General features: G+C 34.2%; 1 protein-coding gene across 1 annotated transcript; it reads left to right on the forward strand.

The window, feature by feature from the left end:
• The first annotated feature begins 1,796 nt into the window (after nt 1-1,796).
• LOC129752520 (uncharacterized protein K02A2.6-like) lies at nt 1,797-2,741 on the forward strand. The gene has a single exon (XM_055748292.1). It carries the CDS (start codon nt 1,797-1,799, stop codon nt 2,739-2,741), a length of 945 nt encoding a protein of 314 aa, XP_055604267.1.
• Nucleotides 2,742-20,984: the final 18,243 nt, after the last annotated feature.

Below are 20,984 nucleotides of genomic sequence, written 5' to 3' on the forward strand. Positions count from 1 at the left end.
TAAGTACTCAGAAAAAGTCATTCAGCAAGATTAAAGGCGTACATGCTGAGATCCACATGAAAGACCATGTCAAGCCAGTTTTTCAACCATTACGCCGTGTTCCGATTCCTATTGAGGAAGCGGTTAACAGAAAGTTAGACGAACTCCTTGATCGAGACATTATTGAAGTGAAACAGGGACCAACCACATGGGTTTCGCCTCTTGTAGTGGTAGGCAAAGCATCTGGGGAGCCACGAATTTGTTTGGATCTTAGACGAGTGAACGAGGCGATCGTGCGTGAACGTTTCCCCATGCCTGTTGTGGAGGAGTACTTGGCCCGATTGTGTCACGGAAAGGTGTGGAGCAAATTGGACATAAAAGAGGCGTTCCACCAAGTTGAACTGGCTGAGGAGTCGAGAGATGTCACAACATTTATAACAAACCGGGGTCTGTTTCGGTTTAAGAGGTTGCCGTTCGGGTTGGTGACTGCTCCCGAGATTTTTCAGCGTATTATGGAGGAGATACTGGCGGGGTGTCAGGGTACTTACTGGTATCTTGACGATATCATTATCAAAGGAGAAACTCAAGAGATACATGATGCGAACCTGGAAAAGGTAATCTAATCTTATTTTTGTATTTAATTTCTTTTTCTTGTCATGGTCAGAGCTAAATTTAAACTTGAAATAAAGAATAAATTAGATAAAAAAAGCAAATTTTAATGTTTATAGGTGATGGATAAGCTCAAAGCCAGAGGAGTAGAACTAAACTGGCAAAAATGTGTCTTTGGTGTTACGGAGTTAGAATTCTTAGGTCATCGGATATCAGTGGAAGGAATCAAGCCGTCACATGCAAAAGTTTCCGCTGTTTTATCATTTCGTCCTCCAATATCAGAATCTGAGATCAGAAGCTTCTTGGGTTTGGTAAGTTATTTAAACAAATTTATTCCTAACCTAGCCACAATTGCTCAACCACTTCGTGAATTAACAAGAAAGGGAACTAAATTCGAATGGGGAGTCTCCCAAAAGAATGCGTTTGAGAAAATTAAAAAATCATTGGCAGCAGCTTCATCCCTAGGATTCTTCGATCCCTTGGACAAAACAGCAGTAGTGGCGGATGCTAGCCCCACCGGATTGGGAGCTGCTTTGGTTCAAACTGATTCGCAAAGGCAATCGCGCATTATCTCTTTCGCATCGAAATCCTTGATAGACACAGAGCGCAGGTACTGTCAAACCGAAAAAGAAGCACTTGCTTTAGTTTGGAGTGTACAAAGGTTTCGGATGTACCTATATGGCAGAAATTTTGACCTAGTGACTGACTGCAAGGTACTTGAATTCTTGTTTACGTCTCGATCTAAGCCTTGTGCGCGTATTGAAAGGTGGGTGCTGCGTTTACAGTCTTTTGACTATCAGATTGTACACATTCCTGGAGATAGGAACATTGCTGACGCGCTTTCACGTCTATCTATGTCAAAGGCTGTTCCGTTCGATCCTAATGAAGAAATTTTCATTAGGGAAGTCGCTGTTTACGCTGCTACTGCTTCTGCTCTTAAATGGGATGAAATTGAAGAAGCTAGTAAGCAAGATGAAGAATTGCGCGAAGTAGTACGGTTGATTCAAAACGATGACCAACGGAGTTTACCTTTGGCATTCAAGGTAGTAGCGAATGAACTTTGCATCATAAATAATGTTTTGATGAGAGTGGATCGTATAATCATTCCTACTAAACTACGGGAGAGGGTGCTATGTCTCGCTCATGAAGGTCATCCAGGGATGAGATTGATGAAAAGTCATCTTAGGTCAAATGTATGGTGGCCAAATATGGACCAGCAGGTCGAGAAGTTCGTGAAGCAATGTAAAGGCTGTACACTAGTGGCAGCACCAAGTGTCCCTGAAGCGATGATCCGGAAAGAACTCCCGACTCAGCCTTGGGTAGATGTTGCAGCGGATTTTCTGGGTCCACTGCCGGACGGTCAATATCTGTTGGTCGTAATAGACTACTATAGCCGCTTCATGGAGGTTGTAGAAATGAATTCCATCACAGCAGCGGACACTGTGGCGGAGCTGGCCATTATTTTCAGCCAGTATGGTATCCCAGTCACCTTACGAGTAGACAATGGGCCACAATTCAGTGAAAAATGCGAAGAATTCCGGAGTTTTTGTGAGTCTAGTGGAATACAAATCGTCAACACCATACCATTGTGGCCCGCAATGAACGGCGAAGTGGAGCGGCAGAATCGGTCCCTGCTTAAGAGGCTAAGGATAGCGCAAGAGCTGGGGAAAGATTGGAGAGCTGAAATGCGGCGCTACTTATTGACGTATCATTCTACAAATCACACTACAACAGGCAAATCTCCAGGAGAACTGATGTTTGGTAGGAAAATTCGCAGCAAACTGCCTCAAGTTCCACTTACAAGGGCAGAAGATGGAGAAGTTCGGGATAGAGACAAGATCATGAAGGAAAAAGGGAAAGTCTATGCAGATAGCAAAAGGAAAGCTCGAGTTAGCGACATTGTCGTTGGGGACAGTGTGTTGGTGAAGAGAACGAAAAAGGATAACAAACTGGACACAACATTCGCTCCGGAGGAATACGCAGTGGTGAAGAAACAGGGCAGTGATACAACAGTTCAATCTCAGGCAACTGGCAAGGAGCTCCGAAGAAACGTTGCGCACTTGAAGAAGCTAGAACGTCCGGATAGGATGGATACTCAACCTAAAAGGATGAGGGTTGAACCGACACGTTTCAAGGATTTTATCCCACATTAAATATGTAAAGTTAGGGGGGGGGGGTTGTAGGGTCGCACCCCTCGGCGACCGCCTCACCTGTGAATGTGATAACCTTGGTTCTTGAGAGTGTGGGAAGTCGATGAACGAATGAGATGGCAGACACTGTACGGTAGCCGAGAAGTGTAGACGTGGCTGTGACTTGTGGAGGAATAATAAATAATAAATATAATCTGTAGTGCGAGTTAATCAAAGTGTTTTAATATTTATCCGAAGGATATCGTCTCAACACGTGGCTCTTGAGTTTTATTCGTAAATGGAAGCCTAAATTGAAAAAATCAGGTCTGAAACGGATTATTTGGAAGTGTACTTTATTTGGTGACAAACATGAAGTGTTTAACGGGTTCGATCAATAAAACGGCACGGGGAGCCATTTGCGGCAGCTCACTCACTGTACAGGAAGCAACATTTCTTTAACAAACTGTCAGCTGCCGTGCTGAAAATGCCGCAACCGCGAGAGAAGCGATACCAGAAGAGGACAATCAATCCGTTTGAAGTGAATATACGGTCCTGGAACAAGTCCCGGATGAAGTAACTCTGGCGGCATACTTCGTAAACATTAAAAAACAGACATCTCTGGTATTTTGCGAGGTGCGTCAAAATAAAAACTCAAAGCAAAACCAAAGAAGAAATGGTCTGCTAAAACCACCGACAATCACTTATGGCCATCCTGGACAATTTTGGATTACAGTTCCACGGCGCCGGAAGAGTAATATTTGACTAATATGAAAAGGGTTTCGTTTGCATTCACTCTTCCAAGCGCCAGCAACGAACCCGAAGTAGTTTGCAGAGTTTTTCTTGCACATACTGGGATGTCGCGAAAACAGTGACCCTTCCCCCTCTTTATATTTCCATGATCCCCTCGCGACTATCAAGGACGCGTATGCCAAGTTTGGTGAAAATCTATTAAGACGTTCTGAAGTTATAATACATTCATTTATTGAGTGTGACAAATATGCGTCCAATCGTCTCAGTGTGACAGTTATGCCTCCATTTGGCCCAGTGTGACAAATTTACTTTGAATTTTCTCGAAATTTCTAGAATAAACTTTATGTTTCGACAAAGAATTTCAATAATACGTTTCAAATTATCACGATTGGCATCAAAAAGTCAAAAACGTCGAAATGTCACATGTGACAATTATGCGTCCAACGGCAGAAAAGGACCTTTAAAAGATTTTGATATTGAATTTTTTCCACATTTTTCTTTTAGACTACAAAAGGTTTTGCCCTCAAAAATTTCAATAACACAGTTTAATTTAAATTCGTTTTTCGAATTTTCGTAAAATTTTTAAATTTTTATATTGAACAACTGAAATAAATCCAAAAGAAAACATTCTTCTCAAAATTACTAGCAATCTTCGAGAAAGATGAACTTTAATTCAAAACCTCTATTCTCAATATCTTTGTAACGAGAGCTGACATAATGAAATTAAATGCATACTTAGAATCAAATCAGTTAAAATAACTTTTTGCTAACCGGAAAACAATGTGAATTTTGATAGGACGTGCTATCATAAATTGATTACCCGATCAGAAGAGAAAAACTAAATTATATCAAGATGAGATATTTTGATATTCAATTTTTTCCTATCTGGATGAGTTATAATTTAGTACTCGTAGGATGTTAAAATATCTCAAATTATATCAAAAAATCGATACGATCATAGCTAAATTATATCATTTTTTGATATGCTCCTATCAAGATTATATCTCGTTCAGATAGCATAGTTTGATATTGGACAGAACAAATTATATCAAAATTATAACTTATCAAGATATAAGAACTTCGAGAAAATTTTCTAGTGGAAGGTCAATAAACCACATCCCGATCAGGAGAGAATATCAAAATAATAACTCAAACGTATCTCACCAAGATATTTTCATCTGATTCAGTTATAATTAAGTACTCCAAATTTTCGATTTTAAGTTTCTCCAATCTGAATTATATCTTATTCTGATTGACTAACTTGAATGGGGTTCCCGATCAGGAGAGCATATCAAAATAAAAACTCAAACATATCTCACCAAGATATTTTCATCTGATTCAGTTATAATTAAGTACTCCAATTTTTCGATTATAAGTTTCTCCAATCCGAATTATATCTTATTCTGATTGACAGACTTGAATGGGGTTGAGGTCATTTTCAATTATCAAGATTTTTTTTCGGATTGTCCTAAAATAAAATGTTTATATCTTATTTTGATATACGTACAACTTTTTCTGAAACACGGACATCGAAGTCAACGGCCCAAACCGAACATTAATGAGTTTTGCTCAACAGATCCATAAAATTGAATCCAATTTTATGGAATCCAAAAATGGGGCATGGTTTTAGCAAATAATGTGGTTTATTGACACCCTACTAGAAAATTTTCCCGTAGCACTCATATCTTGATAAGTTATAATTTTGATAGGTTTTGTTCTGCCCAATATCAAACTATGCTATCTGAACGAGATATAATCTTGAAAGGAGCATATCTTAAATTGATATAATTTAGCTATGACCGCATAGATTTTTTGATATAATTTGAGATATTTTAACATCCTACGAGTACTGAATAATAACTCATTTAGATAGGAAAAAATGAGTATCAAAATATCTCATCTTGATATAATTTTGTTTTTCCCTCCTGATCGGGATTATTTGATAAAACCATGCCCCATTTTTGGTTTCCCAAAAATTTGATTCAATTTTATGAATCTGTTGAGCGAAACTCGTTAATGTAAGGTTTGAGCCGTTGACTTCGATGTCCGTGTTTCAGAAAAAGTTGAACGTATATCAAAATAAGATATAATCATTTTATTTTAGCACAATCCGAAAAAAATCTTTATCAATGAATATGAGCTCAACCCCATTCAAGTTTGTCAATCAGAATAAGATATAATTCAAATTGGAGAAACTTAAAATCGAAAATTTAGACTACTTAATTATAACTGAATCAAATATAAATATCTTGGTGAGATACGTTTGAGTTTTTATTTTGATATGCTCTCCTGATCGGCTATTTACTTCAATATTTTTAATTAAGTATCTTTCATGCAATTTTTTTACTATTCGAATCGAAGAATGAACATCGGTCGAAGAAGCTTTACTTTCAGTACATTTTCGACTGTGAGTTTTACACACTTCAACTATTTTTTTTTCCTAAATTATTTAAACATATTAGAACTGACTTATAGCAATATTTTGATATCTTGTTTGTCAAAATTTTTCCACAAATAACTGGAATATTTTCACTTATACGAAAAGTGAGTATTTAACATGTTTTTAGAAATGATGTTATTCTTTCCCAACCCATCTAGACGGGATTTATATTAAGCACATCTTTTCTAGTAAACTAAAAATATTTTTTTTCTTATAAAAACAATCAGAATACAGGAAAATTTATGACCTAACTGTAAAAAACTATTTTTTTTATTTATTAAGCTGTTGATTTTGACTCCTGCTTGTCAAAAAGTTTTCATAAGTGTGGATTGTTAGATGAACGCGTTTTAAAAAGTTCTGCGCAAAAAGTATATAAAAATAATTGGATTTGGTGTTACGCCAATTTTAATAAAGCTCTTGGATTTTATCGACTTTTTTCGGCGAGTTTTAATATAAAAAACAATTTTTACCAGTTGTCCAGACGTTTCGAGCTACTCTGGCTTTCGCTCCTCTTCAGTGTACAAAATTACTGGCCATCGTCTAAACTACTTACCAGCTGCAATACCAACAAAACAATAAACATTTGAATAGTTTTTTAAAATAACATTTATTTTTCAAAGCTGTAGAATAGCACACCGGATCAGCTAGTGCCTAAAAACGTTATATCTATTAAGAAAAAAATTCCAATTCTATTCGTTTTCTCCAATAAAATCTTTTGATTTAATCTGTATCAACATCATTCCAGTAAGTAACTGATACTGCTTTGTTAATTCTCGATGCCAAATACCTACATACTTCAGCGTTTCACCGATGTTTTTTCACCATGTTTCGATTTTTCGTTTAACTGTAGAGCCAGCCAGTCTTGTCCCTGCAATTGTGATTTACAAATTTGCGCATCGGCAATAAATGCCAGCGAAGGCGAAAGGAAACGTCGACTTTGTGGAAAACCTTAAATAACCTTTCGCACTTCCAACTTTCTGTATTGAGCGGTGTTTTAAACAATAAATCACTTTCGAATTTGATTACGAATTATTTAACTTCAAGTGCAATAGTTGGGGGTTTGAAACTTTTTTGAAAAAGTTCCATGATAAGGTAAACGATAAAATGGCGCAATCGCATCAATCGGTAAACGGTTTCAATAGTCTAAATGACTTAGCTCAACTTAGCTGTAACTCATAATTTATCAACGTCAAAATTATTCTTCATATAACCATTGAAAATACAAAAAGGGAGACTTCACATGATATCATATATCATCTAACAACGTTCTTGAAATTTTCGGCCATATTTTTGCATGTTCAATTATTGTGTTTATTCATACTAACCGATCCGATTAGGGTTAATAAAAAATTTCTATTTTCGATTTCTCAGAGGGGCCAAAAATTCAAGCCAAGCCAACGTGCGTGTTTGTTTTTTTTTTCAACAGTAAGATAAAAATCAGCGAAAAATCGATTTTCATTTGCACTATTCTTTTAATTAAAAACCGCATCAATATGCCGTTGCCAACCAACTTAATCCGGCCGGACCGAAGTCTAGGTCTCTCAATTTCGTCAGCCCTTTCGGTTGATGGATATGCTATTTAGATTGCATGAGAGCTGCTATGTATGTATGCTTTACGCTTAGCCAAACATCGGGTACTCCATATCTGCCTTAAGCTTATGCTCTCTTTCTTGTTGCGCGTATGCATTTGTCGAATAAAAATAGGTATTAAGTTATTATACATACAATTTAACCTACCGACCGACTCGAAAGCCGCGTGTTCTAGACCTGCCTCGGTCGCAATCTGGCCGTTTGCGTGTTGAATCAAATTGTTTTACCTTCTTGGTGTGGCTTAGGTAGGAAATGTGTAATGCTAAACTTCTGATACGTGCAAGAACAGTTCAAGGCAGGTACATATAGTTTTAAAGGCTCAATCGGCATTGGGTCATCTTAAAGCCCAGTTCGCATCTGCGTACTGTAAACTGTAAGGAATGCGCATTGATTATAATACAGTGAGCGAAATAAGAATAGCACCACTATGTTTTTTGCTTGTTAAAATATGAATGATTGAAAATTACAAAAAATTTCTTCCACAGTTTGTTCTGAATTGCTTAACCGATAAATCAAGCATAAGTTCACTTTTTTTGGGCGTAGCAATTGGCGTTGAGGACCAAACATGTGAAAAAAGGGTGCGAAATAAGAATAGCACCACTTGAGTTTTTCAACGAAAACAAGATTATTTTTAAAAAATTACTGTCTAAAAGTGAATAATAATGCTTCTATGAATTATTTGAATAGATAACTGCATTTTAAAGAGTTTTCCAGAATTCCAAAGGTTTTCAAAGCAATTAAAGGGGTTTTTTATGAGATGCTCCTCTAGCGTTAAGGAATTTGATATTTGAGCTATGAAACTTTATCAAACTGCTTGATTTCTTCATTAACATTCTTAAGTATGATACAAAATGATGGAACATAGATTTGAGGCTGAGTTTGAATCCAAAAAGCAGGTTGGAATTCAAAAATACTTATGTTTTTTAAAAGTCAAACACTATTTCTCTAGTTTTAAGTCATAGATGGCAGCACTTTCTTGCCATTTAACCAAATTCATGCTAATTTTCGAATATCCGGGATAAATTAGGGAGTGCTGGATGATTTTGGTCAAGAAATAAATACATGTACCATGTGAACGCTATGGAAATTCTAAGATCAATAAATCCAAGAAAAAAAATTAGAATTGCATCAAGATCACTAAAAGTGAATTTTTTGGACCGATTATCAGAATAAAGTTATACTTTGCGATGGAGCTTGATGGACCAGACGGCTAGCAGTATTATTGGTACGATTTGTAATTGAATCGGAAGTTGAGATGAGCAGGAATTTTAGCGGTTGTACATTTTTGTGCTGGTGATTTTTTTGCAAATCCGGAAAAGCTTTCTGCAGCGTGAATTTCCACAAAACTGTGATGGGAAAATACCTCAAAATGATGAATATGGGCCTAAATAAACCCGGAGAATCAATATCGTGACTAAATTTGGTTTTAACTGCAAGATTATGTTGCCATCTGCGACTTGAAACTGGAAAAAGTGTGTTTTACTGAACAACATCAAATTTTATGATCTCCAACCTATTTTTTTCTGATTCAAAATTAACTCCGAAGGTTTATTTTATCATTTCACGTCATTTTAGTGAAGAAAGTATGTAGTTTGGTAAAGAATTACAGCTCAAATATCAAATTCCTTAACGCTACAGGAGCATCTCTTAAAACCCCCTTTTCAACCCCTTGAAAACCTTTGGAATTCTGGAAAACTCCTTAAAATGCAGTTATCTATTCAAATAATTCGTAGAAGCATTATTATTCACTTTTTCACAGTAAATTTTTAAAAATAATCTTGTTTTTCTTGAAAAACTCAAGTGGTGCTATTCTTATTTCGCACCCTTTTTTCACATTTTTGGTCCTCAACGCCAATTGCTACGTTCAAAAAAAGTAAACTTATGCTTGATTTATCCGTTAAGCAATTCAGAACAAACTGTGTAAGAAAATTTTCGTAATTTTCAATCATTCATATTTTAACAAGCAAAACACATAGTGGTGCTATTCTTATTTCGCTCACTGTATAAACGCTTCCAAAAAAAATCACCGCAATCCATACCTAGTTCTCTTTTGAATTTTAGCTAACAAAAACTACAATTATCAAATAATACTTTTTAACGAATGCATTTATATCTCAGGTCATATGAGAAAATTGGACATTAATAACACTAGTTTACAGCATTTTTGAACTTAGTAAACTGAAGGTCATTTTAAATGTAAAATCGGGCGCTGAATCCGAAAATGAAATTCAAAAAAATCTCAGTAGAACCGTTTTTGAGTTATGCTCCAAATATGAAATTTTGGATAAATAAAAAAAGTTCTTGTACTTAGATGATAATATCTCGGACGGCATATAAGTAATTTGAAATCCTTCTTTTGCATATTGAAGATGAATAAATTTTTGCATCTGATCAACAGTATTGTTGAAATTCGGCATGTGACCTTTTGGTAAGCTAATAAATAATTTTGACTCGGAGCGAGTGAGATTTATCATGTTTCATTCTTCCTATACTATGATAAGTGTATTGCGGTTCGTTAAATTATTAAAAACTACAAATAATACTGTTATGGTAAAGTAGCCATAACTTCTTAAATTTCCAACCGATTTTGAAAAATAACCTCTTGAAATCTTTATTTCAAATTGACATTCAAGCGCAGAAGAAAATCAGATTTTTTGAATGTTACATCGCTGAAACAAAATTTTCTCTAAAAAAATGCGTTTTTTTATAATTTTTTTTTACCCTAAAGTCACTAATATCAACAATACTGTTGATCATACGCAAAAACAGTGTTCAGATGATCGATAGATGTTCATCTTCAATATGCAAAAGAGGGATTTCAAATTACTGTTATGCCGTCCGAGATATTATCATCTAAATACAAGAACTTTTTTTATTTTTCCAAAATTTCATATTTGGAGCATAACTCAAAAACGGTTCTACTGCAGTTGCTCTCGTGCTTGGCTTGTGAACAGACGCACTTCCCGTTAGCTGCGTTATCGTATAATACGTAGTGAATTTCGTGATAATCGCTTGCAAAGGAAACAGTGAAATTTGATATTATTCTGATAAAATAATTGTTTTGCATAAGAATGTTTTGTGAGGAAAAAGCCCTTTAAAATTTCGTGAAAAAAGAAATTTAAGAAAAAGTGGCGGTGGGGTTTTTTCGTCAAGCCGTGTGTGAAAAAAGGGTGTTATTGTAAGTGTGAGCCAGGGGAATTGTGAAGGAAATACTTCCCAGCCTATTTTGGCCAGTGAAAAAGGATGCTATAAATTGGTGACATTAAAAATTATATAGAAAATTTGAAAGAAAAATTGCCCACGGCAAAATATGTATGGCTTAAGAAGAATCATGGCTACGGAAACTACGTAAAGAGAGAATCATAAGCGGAGAGGTGCCCGAAATTTACTAGCAGTTTTGAATTTCCGAACAGCTTGCTGTGATGCGACAAAAATACGCGCCTGGTGATAGTTGGAAAGTATCCGAAGCTGGTGGTAAATAAATTAATGATACGAAGTGAAAATATGATATGACACGCGCACGGCCTACTATGACGTAGAGGTCAAAATGCGATTAGAATAGCAATGTTCAATCGCTTCCAAAGAAGTCAGGTGGGGCAGGGTTTTCTTAAATGCATGGTTACTCCGGTCGTTACTGCAATTCGGTTGTTGATAACTAGCTCGCAGAGTTTGTGTTGCGCGTGGTGCGGAAAGCCCAATTTGTCCTTTATAATATCGCGTTTGGCGGGAGTGAGTGCATGCCTGTTTGAATTGTTGCCGTACCCTAAGTATCAAGAGATGAATTCAGAGTTTGAACGTGTGCTGAAGAAGAAATGCGGATTGGCTTCATGGTACAACAGTGTTATTTGGTGAGATTGTTCTTTTTTGGTTTGATTACATGAAATTTTTGATTCGATTATTTGAATTAGAACGTTCAGTCAGGTGCCAGCTGGCCAGGTATATACACGGATGCCGGAATACCTGTAGTAAATATATAACACTGAGCATGTTATACATTTTGAACTGGTTGTGTGCCTGATTGAATTGTTAATTCAGATATACACTTCATTTACACATAAAACATACACTTCATAACAGATCATACGAAGCCATGGTGCCGGGTATGGAAACTGGGAGTCATCTAAATAGTGAATTTTAATCCATACTTTGGTAAAACTGCGGTGAATCCGTGCACCCATGGTGGATTGTCAACATACATACATACATAACTCAAAAACGGTTCTACTGAGATTTTTTTTGAATTTCATTTTCGGATTCAGCGCCCGATTTTACATTAAAAATATTAGTCAGTCAATCAAGTTCACGTTTTTTTTTAATTTTGTAAACTAGTGTAATTAAATGCAATCCTTGAATCTGATAATGACATAACTGCGCCTACTCGCATAACAGTCCCATATGAATTATCGTCATTTTTCATCTAACCTGACAGTTCGTCATTTTGAACATAGGTCTTCAATATAAAACAATAAAAAAAGAGATTTTTTTCCAGAAATTTCGAAAAAATATCAACCCGTGTCGGTTCTATATGAAATATACCCGCATAATAGTCCCAATCGGATGTAGTTACTTTACAATGTGTCTTTCAATAAACTAATCTTTGATTTATCGCTGTGAGTCATTTAAAAAAGATTCAATTCACTTGATGTCGAATGATGCACACCTGTTTTCGAAGGCAGGCTAAAAGAAGGAAGGAATTTTTTTCCTTTGGAAAGCGATAAAATACTGCATTTAGAAGATCAAAAATGATCAAATTATAGTCTTAGGAAGTAGGTTGGCGAGCAAAACATATTCTGTATGGGACTGTTATGCGAGTAGATTTGAAAAAGGTCTCGGATATGCTCGCATAACCGTCCCATAACAAATAAAAATTGTTCTCCCGACCTTACCAACGGCCCGATTTCGAAAATTTTAGGTCTTACGATTTATAATGACAACCTAGATCACATTCCATCAAACGATTTTCATTAATGTAGAAAGTTGTGGCACTATTTAAAGATTGCTCATTTTAGCATATGAGACTGTTATGGAAGTAGGGTCAGTAAATGTGTTAACTGAAATAGTCACGAACGTGCCCTGAAATAGAAAAATAGAAAGATATGCAAGCGTGCCATTTTTTCAGAATTTTCATTTAAACAATAATTTCAAAATTAGGCGTTTCTGAGTTTTGTGTGGGAAGGCAAAAAAAGCAAAATATTTTTACTTTTATCATCTATTATTTAAAAAAATCATCAGGTAGTTTAATGATTTATGATTTATTCAAATAAGTAACTAATCCAAAAATTAAAAAAAAAAACGAGAAAAAATCAATCAATATTAAAAAAAAAAAGGTAAAAAAACTGTTTTACGAAATTTGAACTCAGATTGCCTGATCGTCATTTTAATGTTTTCGAAAAGATTAAAAATTTAAGCCTTTATCCATATTGAAACTTTCTCTACAATTTTTAAGATAAAAAAAAATCTTACACGGAAATTTATATTTCTAAGAAGAAGTTAATTTGAAATGTACATCTCATTCCAGTCTTCAATTTCATTATAGGTGAAACTGCTAAATCGTACAAAAACATGATGTTCCAAATGTTCCTGAAAATTAATTCTGTCTCAATTTTTATGTCAGAATGAATTATTTTTCCGAAATATCATATTTAGACTTAAAAATGTCCACCAAATTGTAATCATCGAAGCTAATTAATTTTTAATAATTTTCAAAATCCCTTTGTTTGCTTAAATTTTTAGCTTTGGGTATATAACGAATTCCTGAAGCTGAATTTGATTTTTTTTTTTCGTTATGTGGTTTCTGTTTGTACTTACATTTTGTTCTGGACATGGATTTAGAGATAAATGGAATCTTGGTGCTAGGAGAAAATCGCATGCATCAAATGTAAGATCATTTGAATGCAACATACTGAAATCGTTAGACTTCTTTCATGGCGACCGTCAAAAACTTATTCGAAAATTATTATCAGACTGCCCATAGAATAAGGTTGCCAGAATTTTTTCAGCACGTATCCGAACCGGACAAACCGGGCAATTCTTATATAAAAACCTGGCAAAATCATTCGATTTCAAATTGATGACCATAAATCCATGCAATATCCGGGCAAATTTTGTCAAAACTCAGAAATTCCTCAACAAAAATCAAGAAAATATTGTGAAAAAAAAATTTTTTCTTCATCAAAACTCATCAATTGATTTTGAACCGTATTTTAGGCTTCCAAAAAAATTTCATGATTATTTTTATAAAACTTGCTCAAAAAGTTTCGTTTTGGGGGTGTTAGCTGTTTTTTTTGTTTAATTTGCCAAATAAAGAGAATCAAATCCGGGCAAAATCCGGGTTTTTTCAATGAAATCTGGGCTACCGGGCCGGGCCAGACTGTTCCTAAATTGAGTTTTAAATATCCGGGCAAACCCGGATAAAACCGGGCAATGTGGCAATCTTACCATGGAAGTTCCAGTTGACTTTGGTTATCCTGAGAAGCTGGAGCAAGAAAAAAAAATTGTTCTATGGCCACAATTTGTCCAACAAAAAGTAATTTTTCACTAAAATGCATAGTCCCTTAAATTAAGGTTTACATATTATGTATGTGAACCAAGAAACTTCATTGAAACAACTATATGCTAAGCCAACTTTAAAAAGTAAAAGTATAATGACTTTTCAGAATCATCGGAAAGGTTTGCGAAAATTCAATTCAACTTGAGAATATTTCAGAGTATTAAAAATTTCAAAATGTAACCTGTGTTGTGGACAAACAATACTGCAAAGATATAAAATTGAACAATTTTTAGCAAAATTCTAAAGATAAACATACTCGAAGACGTTACTGTCTTGGTCAATTTGATGGAGACTTAAATTTGTTAAAAATTAAAAAAAAAACTTGAAAGAATTTCAATTATTACTTCAAATTTCATAGATTTTTTCAAACGGGAAAAAGCAGAAGAATATATCGGTAGTGAATTTTGAATAGGGCGAATTCGCCAAATGTAAACAAATGGTGTTATCAGCAGGGTGATAAAGTACGTTCGGAGACCTACATTTTAAGTTAACAACGTTAACTAATGAATATTTGGTTCTCGAGAAATAAAGAAAACAAAAAAATATTTTTGCTGGGAGCTTATGGAGCTGTCAAACTTTGAACGCGTTTTTCTCGAAACAGTGATGTTGGTGCATTCGCCGTATTCAAAATTCGATATGTTTTATGTTTTTCGCAGAAGTTGAAAGCATGAAAAACTTAATCAAGATTCCCTTTAATTCAACCCCGGTTAAGGGAATCTTTCGATTGCTTTGATAATTAAAATTATCCAACCAAGTAGGCTCACAAAAAATTCAAAAAAGCAATAACGTTGTAAAAAATATTTTGGAATCCAAAACTGGTGACTGTTTTTTATCTATGGTTTTTTTGCTCAACGATGCACGAATAAAAAAAAATGTTTGTAACTATGTAGGTATATGATTATTAATTTTTAAATATTTTTACATCAATAGTTTTCCTACTGAAAAGTAGTTTTAGTAAATTGGTACTAAACCTAAAAGGTAATCTAAATATTTATAATGAAACCTAAAGTAACAAAATACGGAATTCGCTTTAATCGATAGTTAAAGTCTTTGAATTTGTTTATTTGTTTATATAGAATAAGTTTTTTTTAGCAAATTGAAGGCTCTCTAAAAATACATACTTTATGCTCAAATCAAATAAATTTTATCTACAAGACAACTTATTTGATTTGAGCATAAAGTATGTATTTTTAGAGAGCCTTCAATTTGCTAAAAAAAACTTATTCTATAATCTTATTAAACAAGCCTAATCTTCCAAACTCTTTCTCAAATTCAAATATTTTAACCTTTTATGAAAATAAATCAAATAAAAAAATACAGTAAGAGATAAAAAATTGTTGGATCAAATTTGCTTGATGCAAACTTGAACCAAATTTATTTTCAAACTAAAATATATGAAAAATGTTGAGCAATACACCGAGAAAATATAGAATTCTGTGTAGATTTCTTTAAGAGTACATATTTTTCATCAAGTATCAATTCCACAATGAAAATCCTGATCCTGATTTTTTTAAATTAAAATTTGGGTTTTTGCCATTAAACAAAATTTAGAAAATTAACTCAAATTCTTCATTGTATATGTGATTTTCGACTGAATTGTGTGTACAAAAAAAATTTTGATAAAAAATTTGAAATCTGGAAATTGGATATTTATCTATTGAATTCCTGAACAGTTTTATGTTGATTGTAAAACTTTTTTAAAAGCTTAATTCTGTGCTGTTTATACCTGCATTTTGAATCTGAATTTCTATACGATTTTCGGAATGTACAAAAAAAATACGATTACCGAATCTTAATTTTTGATTGCCATTTAGAAGCTTAAGATGTTTGATTTTTTTTAAGAATTAAGTTTCAGGGCTTCGAATTCGAATAAAACATAAATTTTGTCTTTTTTCATATTTGGAAAACTAATATGAAAATATTAAAAATGCATATGAATCTCGAAGAACATGATTCAAATTTCATATGAAATGTAACACCAAATTTGAACCAGGATTTCAAAGCAGCTTTTCATTTCTAATTTCTTATGATTATTCGAACTGAAAATCAAGAATTCTAAACTGGATACAGAATCCGAAACACGAAAATAGAAATACAATTTAAGTTATGAGAATATGGAACTCACACCTCCGAAATGGGTTTAATTTAAATTAAAATCTGATATTCGGACCTGAATTTTTGTAAACAATTGAGAGAATTTTGAAAAACTGTAGCAGAATTTTGAACTTGGGATGGGTTTTTGAGGTTTTGGCTTTAGTTTTTAGTCTAGATTGTAACACCTCACTCTATGATAATAATTTGATTATGAATTTTAAATTTTGAGTGTTGCTAGCTTGCTTTTTTGGACCCTCATGGGGGGGGGGGGGAGGGTTAACCCTCAGAAAACAATTCTTTTTGTTGTTGCAATGATTGATATTGAAAAAACCAATGAGAATTTTAGAATATATTCTTATCACTTGCTTGTAAGTGACTACAAATTACTTTTAAGCGATCATTTAGTAGAAGAAAACGATGACACTTGTACCCTGGGTTGCATGATTCTTCAACCATATCTCGTAACTGAATAACCTTCAACAAAGATATTTAAAACATGTGCCCAAATTTAAATCTGGATTATAAGAGAAAGCAACTAAAATTTTCTCAAGATAAATTAACGGAAATTGACAGGTTAAGCGCTGAAATTGAATTCCTTAATGCTCCAATTAAAATAAAAGTAAAAATTGATTTTTTTTTGTTTTAAGATCTTTTTTTAACCTTAATGCAAGAAATTTTAGTTAAAAAATAATACTTACTTACCTTTCGAAAATATTTAAGAGCTAAGTATGTCCACGTGGACATGACAAAACCCCTATCCGCCCCCTCTATCCGGGGAAAGCGTAGACATTTTGTATGTGAACGGCCCCCAATGAAATTCTTGGCATCACTGAAAAAACTCGAGTTTTCGGAAGGACAAATCGTTAGCTATGACGTATTCTTCACAGAATCGAGATTAACATTCCTTCCCTATTTCATTCAACGATATTTTAAATAATCACCTATATTCATGACATGAAATGGTTCTTACATATCGAAATTTTATGAAATGTTTATGAAATTTTGAAAATAAACAAGGAACTTATATTGCATGATTCATAGGATCGAATTTATCTAAGGTTCATTGAATAAACATCAACAAAGATGATTGAACGCACCTTTTGAACAGATACAAAATAATTTCAATAGGTCGGTAAATTTTAAGCATCCGTCATAATCAATAAATTAATTCTCAACAGTTGAGCTGTTCCGTGGAATCACCCTTTACAGCTCATAAAACAAATCACGTGGATGGGCCAAGGCTTGCAAACAGCAACTGAAGATGAGCACAAATTTATCAAACTAGGTACCTTGTTGTTTCGGTTCGGTTATTTATTAAGACTCCCTGTATGGCAGCGATATATGGGTTTCTGGAGCCTAATTATGTTGTTTTGAAGACAATTAGGCCTTCTGTTAAATATGTAAATATCACCAAAACATTGATTTTGTTTGAATTACTTCGTTGAAAATTTTTTTAACCAGCGTATTCGAATTTTGATGTTAAAAGAAGTTTGAACATGATTTTATTTTTTTTTTTTTTCATTATTATGACGACGTATTGGGGCTTACTTTGCGAGTCCCATGATGTGGCTAGCCGAATTTTACTTCGACATTCTTACTCCAGGGAAGGCTTCTGGAAAGAAATGTATGTAGACTGAGTCGATTTAGGGTCATTTTTGAATTTCTCAAACCCTGGGGTCTAAAAAGCCTCGTTTTGGTTCAATACTCATCCATGATTTTTGCAGTATTTTGTAGTAACATTTACATGAGTAAATTTAAACTTTTAGGTTTGTATGGGAAAATTTATTAAATTTATGGTTTATCAATGCCAAAAGACATACCCTGTTAGTTTTTTTTTAGTTTAGTTAACAGCTAATAACTTTTTTATCTATTGAGGTACGAAGTTACGGTCTTCGACAGAGTTGTTCAGCGGGAAATTTTCTTTGAAGAATTTATAAATTGGTACAAATCCCATTAGTAGGCTCGGTTCCACAGAAGTAACAAAAATGATGTTGATTTTTCAGTATAAAATATTCAATTTTTCCATACAAACAAAAAAGTTCAAATTTACACATTTAAACGTTACCTAAAAATTCTGCAAAAAATCATGGATGAGTTTTGGACCAAAACGAAGCTTTTAAGACCCCAGGGTTTGAGAAATTCAAAAATGACCCCAAATCGACTCAGTCTAATGTATATCTTTTTGGACTCTAGGGATCAATTATACCCATAACTTAACCTTATGGAAAACTTCTTCTTAAAAAAAAATTTACTATTGCTTCGAAAGTATGGCATTATGAAGTTCATATTATACTCTATCGATTGACATATTGGAATTGATATTTTATTGCAATTTTTTCAAGTGAGCATTATTTTAAAGTGATAAAAAAGGATCTTCAAATCTCATTTTGTTAAATTTTTCAAACAAAGTTCAATAACTCGAAAAATAAAACTCATAAGGTTTGTTGAGATAACAGCATTGTTGTTTTGTTCTATTTGGCACATTTTTCTAGAAAATTTGATATTTGTAAGACATTTCTGTTCCGAGTTATAGAGAAGGAATCAAGTATCTCCAGAGATCAAGTATCAGGTAAAAAGTATGATGTGGTTGCTTTTGCTTTCGAATTGAGTCTTCGAAGCGGAATCCGAATATGTATTGTTTTAAACAAACAAATTGTTCCCCAAGATAAAGGGGGATACGGTCAAAATTTGGTCAATATCAACTTGACGTATTTCTTTCAATTTTGCATTTAAAAAACCTGAACACCCCTCATTTTGAAGGTGTGTGTGTGTGTAGAATGTTGCTCCTATTTTGATTTTGGAATTCACTCTTCAGTTGTCAAAGAAGAGCAGCGTATCAAAATTTTGCTCGCGCATCGCGAAAATCCGAGCTACTCGCACGCAAAGCTGGCAAAATCGCTAAAAGTTGCCAAATCAACCGTTACAAATGTAATTAAAGTGTTTGGGGAACGTTTGACAGCCAGGATGTCTGGATCGGGGGAAATCGAAAACCGGAAGCCGCTGAGTCGACAAAGAGAGTTTCCGGTAGTTTCAAGCGAAACCCTAACCTCTCTCTCCGAGATGCCGCAAATAAGCTGGGTGTATCGTCTACAACCGTGCATCAAGCCAAAAAACGAGCCGGGCTATCGACTTACAAGAAGGTAGTGACTCCAAATCGCGATGATTAATAAAATACGACGGTTAAAGCGCGATCCCGGAGGCTGTACACGACGATGCTGACGAAGTTTGACTGCGTGGTAATGGACGACGAAACCTACGTCAAAGCCGACTACAAGCAGCTTCCGGGACAGGAGTTTTATACGGCAAAAGGAAGGGGAAAGGTAGCAGATATTTTCAAGCACATGAAACTGTCAAAGTTCGCGAAGAAATATCTGGTTTGGACATCTGTACCTGTGACTTGAAAAGCAGCATTTTCATAGCTTTCGGGACTGTCAACCAAGAAATTTACGTGAAAGAGTGTTTTAATAAACGTCTGCTGTCTTTCCTGAAGGAACACGGTTGTCCCGTACTGTTTTGGCCGGCTTTGGCATCTTGCCATTACGGTAAAAAGGCCATGGAGTGGTACGCCGCCAACAACGTGCAGGCCAACCCTCCCAACACACCAGAGCTCCGCCCAATTGAGAAATACTGAGCTATTGTCAAGTGGAACCATGCGCGGTCCTATGGGGGGGGTGATCGGGGTGATCACCCCCCCCAAGCGGCAAAAAACCGTTATAAAATACCCGAAAAAGCTCGAATGTTTATAAAAAGTTGGAACTTTTCTTAGTTGATGTGTTTTTAATTTTTCAAAATTTTCCACTCCGTGGGGGTGTTTATTCAACAAAAAAGTTAATTTATCACTTGAAAGGCTGAATATTGGGAAAAGTCGGTCCACCAAACTCAAGTAGCTGTAACTTGTGATTCCCTGGACTGAATTATACCAAATAACTTTTGTTGATAAGTAACTCAACAAAAGTATGTTGTTGAGAGTTGATTTTGAATGTGCTTTTAATGAAATGTAGGGACAACTTTTTTAAAATTGTCACTAATTTCCTTCATATGCCTAAATTAACACGAGCAAATCGTAATAAATTTTATATTTGCTTCGAATTCGGAGCTTCTAAATTCTTGATTTTGTTTTGAATTTTAATGAAATAACAAATTTGAAAAAGTCATATAGGGGGGTGAATATGGTTATGACACTGAAATAATGGAAATATTTGTTCTGTTGTCATCATACATTTATTGCCTTCAATATACAATTTCTTTTTTATTTGCTCAGATTTAAAGAAAACAATAGAAAAAAATCATTAAACTATAAACGTACGGATTCATGTGATTGTCAATTTTCTTTATTTTTAGAAATTTCTACCATGTTTAATGGATTGACAGATCTTGGTCGTTCTAAGAAGTAAAAAAAAACCTTTGGCCTTCAAGTGTTAAATTACCTTCATTGTAAGAAATTTGAATTTAAGTCAAATTATCCATCGGAGTGATCAGTTTTCCAGTAGGGGTTTAAGAAACGACCATCTAACTTTCTAATCTTTCTTTTTGTCTTTTAGTCACCAATATTTAAAATTCAATCGTAATAAACAACAAGTATTGATGCCGCATTAAATTCATTTTTGATGAATTTTTGAGCAGCGAAAAGCTTACATTTGTTTTTTTTGTATTTCAAAATATTTTTAAAAAAAATTATCAATTCAGAATCAGGAAAAATCATTCTAATAAAACTTCACTTAAAGAATAAAAAGCTAATACATATCTGAAATTAAAATACAAATTTGAATTTAAAATTTAGTTTTTTTCTTTTGTTTACAGCTGGTTTATTGAGAATTTTTAAACTTTATAAGGTCATATCAGA

The sequence above is a fragment of the Uranotaenia lowii genome, chromosome 3, assembly GCF_029784155.1.
Source record: "Uranotaenia lowii strain MFRU-FL chromosome 3, ASM2978415v1, whole genome shotgun sequence".
Lineage (NCBI taxonomy): Eukaryota > Metazoa > Arthropoda > Insecta > Diptera > Culicidae > Uranotaenia > Uranotaenia lowii.